At 45.5% G+C, this 8,245-nt stretch overlaps 2 protein-coding genes across 3 annotated transcripts in view; one reads left to right on the forward strand and one right to left on the reverse strand.

Moving 5' to 3' along the window:
* Positions 1–6,950, forward strand: part of LOC119546552 (dynein heavy chain 10, axonemal) — a 34,897-nt gene extending 27,947 nt beyond the window's left edge. Inside the window, exons 37-47 of one of the 2 annotated variants that reach the window (XM_037852915.1) lie at positions 599–670; positions 1,374–1,839; positions 1,986–2,128; positions 2,371–2,701; positions 2,764–2,895; positions 4,600–4,811; positions 5,184–5,324; positions 5,472–5,576; positions 5,944–6,045; positions 6,174–6,320; positions 6,693–6,950. In XM_037852915.1, the coding sequence (XP_037708843.1) occupies positions 599–670; positions 1,374–1,839; positions 1,986–2,128; positions 2,371–2,701; positions 2,764–2,895; positions 4,600–4,811; positions 5,184–5,324; positions 5,472–5,576; positions 5,944–6,045; positions 6,174–6,320; positions 6,693–6,842 (2,001 nt within the window). In that variant the 3' untranslated portion in view covers positions 6,843–6,950. The remainder of the gene's footprint in view (positions 1–598; positions 671–1,373; positions 1,840–1,985; positions 2,129–2,370; positions 2,702–2,763; positions 2,896–4,599; positions 4,812–5,183; positions 5,325–5,471; positions 5,577–5,943; positions 6,046–6,173; positions 6,321–6,692) is intronic. The other variant, XM_037852923.1, reaches the window with a different exon arrangement.
* Positions 6,951–7,124: 174 nt separating this feature from the next.
* LOC119545644 lies at positions 7,125–8,220 on the reverse strand. The gene is made up of 3 exons (XM_037851361.1): positions 8,013–8,220; positions 7,701–7,931; positions 7,125–7,636 (listed from the first exon to the last, which is right to left on the reverse strand). Exons 1-3 carry the CDS (start codon positions 8,082–8,084, stop codon positions 7,304–7,306), a joined length of 636 nt encoding a protein of 211 aa, XP_037707289.1. The 5' UTR covers positions 8,085–8,220; the 3' UTR covers positions 7,125–7,303.
* Between the last annotated feature and the right edge of the window lie 25 nt (positions 8,221–8,245).

The following is an 8,245-nucleotide window of genomic DNA, read 5'->3' on the forward strand; positions in this document are numbered from 1 at the left end:
AACTCCTTTCATTTTTATTTTTGTAGGTATTAATAACATTTTTAAAGAGTGTTTCATATTACTTTTTATCTTCCAAGCTTACATAGTTTAAGCGTTATTTAACTGGCCAGAACGCACAGCTTTTGAACCTCAATGGAGGTTCAGCCGTACACTGTTAAATGTTCATGTTTTCCATATTTTTGTATTTTCTTTTCCGATTTTCCCGCTGTTCGCTTGGGTGCATCATCTTCAACGTCAACGTCAACTCCGATGCCGTTATCAAATTGCTGCTACTGCTCCTCTGTGGACGGTGCTATAAAATGCACAACAACAACAACAACAAAACTGACGATGGCCCAACAACAATAAACAACCACCAACCCAACAACGAAACCCAACAACTTGGACTCGGATGGTCGATGGGAACGAAACTGCTTCTGATTCTGATTCTGACTGGCATGTGGCATTCACTGACTTCCGTTCCGTTGCCGACGCTCATTTTGCCTGCACTTATCGCCATCGCCATCGTCATCCGAATGCCCATGAACCGGGTACTGGTCCTTGGTCCTTGGTCCTTGGCCCACTCGGTCCTGTGTCCTGTGCCCTGCCCATCGTTCAGTGGTTCGACTTGGAGAATCCTGAGGAGGTGGGATGTCCGGGCGACTACAACATCAAATGCAATGCATTCCAGGCAAGTGCTGCGTCCTGCCGCTGCTGTGTATTCATCCACTCGCTTTGCATGCTTTCAGCCTCGAGTGGTCCTGGCCGGGAGCTGCTCCGCTCCTCCAACTCGGTCTTCAGATGCTCCTCCTGAGTTGCTGTTGCTTTTGCCCGTTTGCCATTGAGCGTTATTGGATTTCGTACTTTATGCTCGCTTCTAGTGGATTATTATGTACAAGCCAGGCGCAAACCTAAACCCATATCCTTACCCAAAAGGACACCACTTCGGTTTTTGGGGGGGCGTTTAGTTTTACTCGACTTTTGCTACGTCCTGCAACTTTGGCGCACATTTTCCTCTCAAGTTATTAGCAGCCTGTTTTTGTCAGCCAGCATGCCTGGCAGTATCCCTATATATGGATGTCTCTCTGGGTGTCTGTGCCTGTGTGCATTACCATATTTTATCAATTTTCCAAACCATTAGATGAGCGGCAATTTGCGCCCGCAGTCGCACTTGAAACCAGCGCCAAGCGAAGCGAGCCCAATTTGCACTTGAGTTGTGCTCGAAACCGCAGAAACCGTTGGCAACACCCAATGGCAACAGCAACAGCAACAATGGAGCAGCTACTGGCCAACTATGGAGGACTGATGACGAGCTGTCGTCGGCTCATTGTAATTTTGAGGGTATTAAAATGTCTAAAGCCCAAGGATTTCCTCCTCCCCCATCTCGCCCACAGAAATTAATGTTCCTGCGCTGCTTCCGCGTGGATCGCATTTTCCGGAGTATAAATCAATATATCGTCGAAACGATGGATGAGTTTTATATCATGCCGCCAGTGGTTAGCTTCACGGCCATATTCGAACAGACCTCCAGCACGATACCCGTGTGCTTTGTCTTGAGTGCCGGCTCGGATCCCACCAATGATCTGATCAAACTGGCGGACTCTGTTGTCGGCATGTCTAACTTCTGCCACATTTCGCTGGGTCAGGGCCAGGAAAAGGCCGCATTGCGTCTGCTGGATGGGGCTATCAAACAAGGAATGTGGCTGATGCTGCAGAACGGACACTTGCTGATCAGATTCGTCCGGGAGCTGGAGAAGTATCTGGACCGCATTGAGAATCCGCATCCGGACTTTAGGCTGTGGATAACCACAGATCCCACGCCCACCTTCCCCATCGGCATTCTGCAGAAGTCCTTGAAAGGTGAGGGGAAATGAATTCCGTTATTATTTTACCATGAGAATTTGTTGTAGCTTTGAGAACATCTATGGGATATAAATATTTGTAGTATTCAGAAGAAGACATATATTTTTTCAAGTACTCTAACAAGTTATCCCTTTGCCTTACAGTGGTCACCGAGCCACCCAATGGTCTCAAGCTGAATCTGCGCTCCACGTACTTCAAAGTGCGTCAGGAGCGCCTCGAGAGCTGCCCGCATCAGGCATTCCGACCACTGGTCTATGTGCTAGCCTTCTTCCATGCCGTCGTCCAAGTAAGTGAACCCAGATATAGGAAGCCGTAGATATCGCTATTTACAGATGGAGCCCAGCTGGTCGAGTGTGTGGGAGTTGTTTATTTATTAATCTCTTAATTTCTAGCAGCTGAAAGCTTTTCAGAGTGAAGCTGCACAATTGATGGAGCAGTAGTAACAGTAACAGCAGTTGCAGCAAATTGATATTGATCGTCCAGTTGGAGGCACTTCGATTAATTTGTGTAACCATTTCCCATCCGCAGGAGCGTCGCAAGTACGACAAACTGGGCTGGAATATAGCGTACGATTTCAACGACACGGATTTCGAAGTGTGCACCGAAATCCTGCGCACTTACCTAACCCGATGTGGAACGGGTAAAATACCGTGGAACAGTTTGAAGTACCTAATTGGCGAGGTGATGTATGGAGGACGGGTCATCGATGACTTCGACCGACGCATAACCAACTGCTATATGAACGAGTATATGGGTGATTTCCTATTCGATGAGTTCAAGGTATTCCACTTTTACGAGGATGAAAATGTGGACTATTGCCTGCCGGAAGAAGAGACCATACTGAAAGAGGACTACATAGGTGAGCAGAGGGTTTGGAGCCATATCCCTGAGCTATTTACATATATAATGCATTGATAACAGCGCACATCGACAAACTGCCGCTGGTCAACAAGCCGGATGTATTTGGTTTGCATCCGAACGCGGAAATCGGTTATTACACAATGGCGGCACGCAACATTTGGAACAGTTTGATTGAGCTGCAGCCGCAGACTGGTGAGTGGCCATCCTGGTCAGGGATTCCATCCAATATTTAACCGACATCCACCCGCGGGCATATCTGCTCGAGAGATAGCATACCATACCATACCATCCCCATCATGCACAGCGCTAAACCCACATATTACACTGGTTATCACACGCACTAGTGGCTCCTCGCTCGCCTATCCGCCGATAATTCGAATCGGAATTGGAATCGGAAAAAAGTAATGATAATAATGTAATATAGATATGAGCATCGGCCACCCATGGTAAATGGTAAATGGTTCAATTTGCATGAAACGTGTGCCAATTGTCAGCCGTTTATTACATTTTATCTTGTTGATTTTCATTCCGGCACACACGCTCTGCTATGCAATGTTGTATTTTTGGCATGTTGAATTTTTAATTTAATTTAATTAATTAGTTGCGGTTTTGCAATTAACTTTATTGCATGCGCCATTATTGCCGGCGCACAACAGCAATGCACACATTAAAAATTAAAATAGAACCACACACGTAGCCCACATGGGTCGTGTCAGATTGGAGGGCAGTGCACAGGCATATATATATGGATCCTATATATATATATTCCTCATCCCCACTCCCATTGGTATTCACTCACTTTCATCGGATTGCCGCAAATCGCAGCGAATCGAGTTCAAACCTCACCGCACCAACCGCCATCAGAAGTACCAAAAAATGGTGAAAACGTCACACAAAAGTCGATAATTTTGCGTTACGGGCTTAAACGTGTTAAAACCGCCATCACATAGTGCACTTTCCATGCCACGTCCCACGCTCCAACTCCCAACGCCCCACTCACTCCTATCACCCACCCACAATCATGCATATTTATATATGTGTGGCCTTGTAAATAATTGTATATACAATTTGGAATACTTTTTTAAATATATTCGCACACATGAAGTGACCAAGTGGACACCACCGACCGAAGTCAATCCTGGTAAAGTATTCAGCGTAAACAGAAAAGCCACCCCGCCATCGCCCATTTAGTGTAAATAAAAATAATAATAAGAACAAATATTTCCACTGATTAAAAATCGAGTTTAACCATTTTATTTCAATTCATCGAGATACGCACCAAGATACGGTCTCGACGGAGAAAAAATCAGCTGCAGGGAACTTTTAAGACGCTACCACTGAGTTATAGCCCTAGTGAAAATGTAAATCTTAAATAAGTTATTTAAATATTTCACTTAAATTGAATATGGTTAATACTTTATTTTGTTTATGTATTTTTTTAATGTCATTAAAGCAAAACGCGAATTCTTTAGAACAGAGTGATCCCAATAAAGGCTCATATCCAGTTAGCATTAAGTTTACATCAAGTTTTTCGGGCTTAATTTTCTTAAATGGGAATACACCAATATGCTCGATAAAGCATTGAGTAGCTCCCTGAAAAATTCCGATAATTTGCATATTCATGAGCTTTAGTATTTGCTAATTGACACTTTAACAAAAAATAAAGCAGGGAACGAAAAGAGGGAAAAAATTCTATTTGGTTGCCAGATAAAGGGGAAAATTAATAAAATCAACAGAAATGCGGGGCGGGAAAGACATGGTGTAAAAAAGGCAAGTGGAAAAACCACAGGCTCTGCATATATTACTGCGCCATTTTCCTTGCCTTTGTCCTGACACCTGCCACCACCACAATCCCCCACTGACGTTCCCCTATTTTATTTTTTTGGCTGCATCCAGGCGAGGGAACTGGAGGAATCAGTCGCGACGACTTCATCGACTCAGTGGCAGCCGGTATACTGAAGAAATTACCTCCCGCCTTCGAGACATGGCGCATCCGCAAACAGATCCAGATGAGCCTGTCACCCACCGGGGTGGTCCTGCTCCAGGAGCTGGACCGCTTTAATCTGCTGGTCGTGCGGATCAAGAAGACGCTGGAGCTGCTCCGAAAGGTAACTAAGTCTATATAGATATACTAAGAGGGATTTTCTCGTATATGGGCTGTCAATAGAGGCCGCACATAAATCCTTCAGCCTTGTTTTGCATTTTGCATTTGTTTATGCATTTGCCAACTTGGCTGGCGACCAAGCAAACAATGTCCAAATTTGAATGTGGGCGATTGGGGGAGATTGCGGAAATTCCAATTGGGAGATCGAGTTCCCCATCCCCAACCCCGAGCTAGGGCTTCGGCATTTTGTTGCCAAAATAAATTTACAAATGCAAATGAACTCGGGCGGGCTTTGTCTTGGCCCCAGGATCTGCAGTCACGCCCACACATGTGCCTCTCCATTGTGCCTTTTAATTTAATTGCATGCTCTCCGCAGGCCATTGCCGGCGAAATCGGCATGGACAATGTGCTGGACAACATTGCCAACTCGTTGTTCAATGGCCTCCTGCCAGCCGCGTGGAGCAAGTTGGCGCCGGCGACATGCAAACAGTTGGCCAGCTGGCTGGAGCACTTGCGGGTGAGTCGAGAAGGGTCGCGTGGTGTCGAGGAGTCCTTCGAACCAGTCCTTTCACAGCCGCGCTGCTCATTAATCAGCTAAGCGCAAAATCAATCAAGGTGAGTTCGTGTCCGTGTCCACTAATCAGCCTTTCTATCGTTCGCACAGCTCCGGGCCGTCCAATACAAATACTGGACGCTTTCAGGAGAGCCCCTGGTCATGTGGCTGTCGGGGCTGCATATACCGCAGAGTTATCTCACGGCCCTGGTGCAGGTGAGTCTGCATTGTCACGCCTTTACTGGTGCCACCTGCTGTACACTCTAAAATGAAGTCGCTAGCATGGGAAATAATAATTAAGGGATAAGATCAATCACGATTTCAAGAACGAAATTATCTTAATCTTAAGAACAAATAATTATTGATTTTTTATTAAATGTTATTTGGATATTTATTACAACTTATATGGTTCAAAAAACTATTTCCAATGAAGAGATAATATTTCTAAATCTTAAACTTTATTGCCTTCATGTGTTCAAAAAACCTTTTTTCAATAATTTGGTTTCTTCCCAAATATTTTTATAATCCTACTTAATTTTTTAAAGTTTTCAATTTTCTGAGTGTTTTTGCTCCATCCTTTCAGATTGCCTGTCGCCGCAACGCCTGGCCGCTGGATCGCTCCACGCTTTTCACCTACGTAACCAAGTTTGCAGACCCCGACGATGTGGAGGAGCGTCCCGAAACGGTGAGTTGGAGCGATACTTCCTCCTCTTAAATGCAAAACGATGACCCAACTCCATTTTGGTTCAGGGGCTGGCACTAATTTCGCAATTAGGAATTCTGTTTGCATTTTAATCGCTCAACTTTTTGCAGGGCTGCCTGGTGCACGGTCTGTACATCGAGGGCGGGCGCTTTGACTTGGCCGCTAATCAGCTGGCGCGTTCCCATCCCAAGGTACTGGTCGAGGAGCTGGCCATTCTCGCCGTGGAGCCCATTGAGGCACACCGTCTCAAGCTGCAGGTTGGTTGGTGTTTCGGGATCTGGGTGGGATTGTGGGGGTAGCCAGTATAGTCGGGATAGCCAGGATAGCTGCCGTCTGGCAGTGACAAGTACTAATGTGCACTTGTATCTACATATGCCAGGGGGCGGCGAACGGACGGAAGGGGCGTGGCTACGTTGATATTTGTTTAAATGCATCGCACTAAATTACCACCAGCTTCCGCAACCCCCCAAGCCAACTAATGGGGCAACTGTTGTGCTAATTGTTTCCGAGTTTAAATACCGGTCGTTTTCGGGAAGTGAGAGAAGTGACGGTTTAATTGGGGGAGACCATGAACTTGGTCCTTAAAATGTTTCAACCTTAACTAATATTGTTTTCAATTTTCTCCTTAGAATACATTCCTGGCCCCGGTTTATACGACTTCGCTGCGCAGAAATGCCATGGGTGTGGGTTTGGTATTTGAAGCCAATTTGGCCACCTCAGAGGATCTGAGTCACTGGATACTACAGGGCGTCTGCTTAACCCTCAATACAGATACATAAGAATTTTCCTATATTTGAAGACTGAACATTTATTTATAGTGTTTGTTCGAATTTATTTGTACCACATTCCAGTACTTCCAGCAACAGCGTAAAATTATGTTCACATAAAAGTTGTAAATAAAAAAATTGTAATCGAAATGTTGGAAATAGCTAAGACAAAAGTTGGAGAACCTAGATCTTCAAAAAATGGGTGAGTGAACTTTAACAATTTCCTATAACACACTTCTTTCGGCAACTTAAATATGATTACCCAGACTTTCCAAAAAGTTAATTAAAAACATATTTATTTTAGTATTTATTAATATTTATCGAATGGATTTTACTAAGCCAAATAAATCTATGTTTACAGCTCTGTAGTGGCAATGGAGTTTATTATTAAGTACGTAGGTTGCTAGTGCCTGTCAATAACGTGATTTGTGCCTGAACCGTCTGATGATATGCCTGCGCTCCTCCGCCTGGCATTACCTTCGCCGCCAGCATCCGAAGCAGCCCTTGAACTTATCCAAAATGGTCGTCTTCATGGAGGGCAGCAGGAGCTCGAGATTCTGGGTGCCAGCACTGTCGTCCGACTCCAGATCCGAGTCAATGGTCATTTCCTGTATGCTGAAGGTATCAGTCAGTTCGTGGTTCTGTTGGCGGCGCTTGGACCGCTTCAGTTGGGCCGGAAAGAAGGAGATCTCCTCGGCCTCGTCACTGCTCTCGGATTTGTAGTCCACCAGGGGCTTGTGTTCGGGTTCGCCAGGAATGGGAAGTCGATTGATCGGTATCAGAGTGGACGACTGCGTCTTTGTGGCCTGCGTAAAAAAAAGGATAATCTATTACAGATAATCCCTTGTATTGAGTAGATCCAAAACCCACCTGCTCCTCCTGAAACTGGGTGTAATTCCGCCGGGCACGCTCGACCTTCAGCTCCAGTTTGCGCTGCAGTATGCGGCAGGTGTTGGGTGGCTCATGGCCTCGACCACCTCCGGTAGCTTCCTCCTCTTCATCGATTTCTATGGTCGTGGGGGCATAAACCTTGCCGGCACCCCTGAAAGCCACCTCAAACTCCAGATCCGACATATGTTTGGGGGCTCCGCTGGCCGTTTTCTGCAGTGACGTTACCAGTTAGCAATGGAAAATTGCATTTCCTTCTCTCAGCTGTTGTTGTCTTTTGTCAAATATACTTACCAGCAGTCCCGCTGCACCATCCTCGTATATGTTGGATTGCCTGTCCTCGCTGTCGATGCCGCTATCCTCCATATTTATTTTTAAAACTGGACTTTGTTTAACTCTTTAAAAGTATGTCTAAAAAAACCGAGTGCACGCGATGGCAATACAAACAAATTTTATTGTCTTCCTCTGTACGACTCCCAAACTCCAATCAACCCCAGGGTCTAGAGCGCAGGCTCCAGCGAACAGCT

Source organism: Drosophila subpulchrella, chromosome 3R, assembly GCF_014743375.2.
Source record: "Drosophila subpulchrella strain 33 F10 #4 breed RU33 chromosome 3R, RU_Dsub_v1.1 Primary Assembly, whole genome shotgun sequence".
Taxonomy (NCBI): Eukaryota; Metazoa; Arthropoda; class Insecta; order Diptera; family Drosophilidae; genus Drosophila; species Drosophila subpulchrella.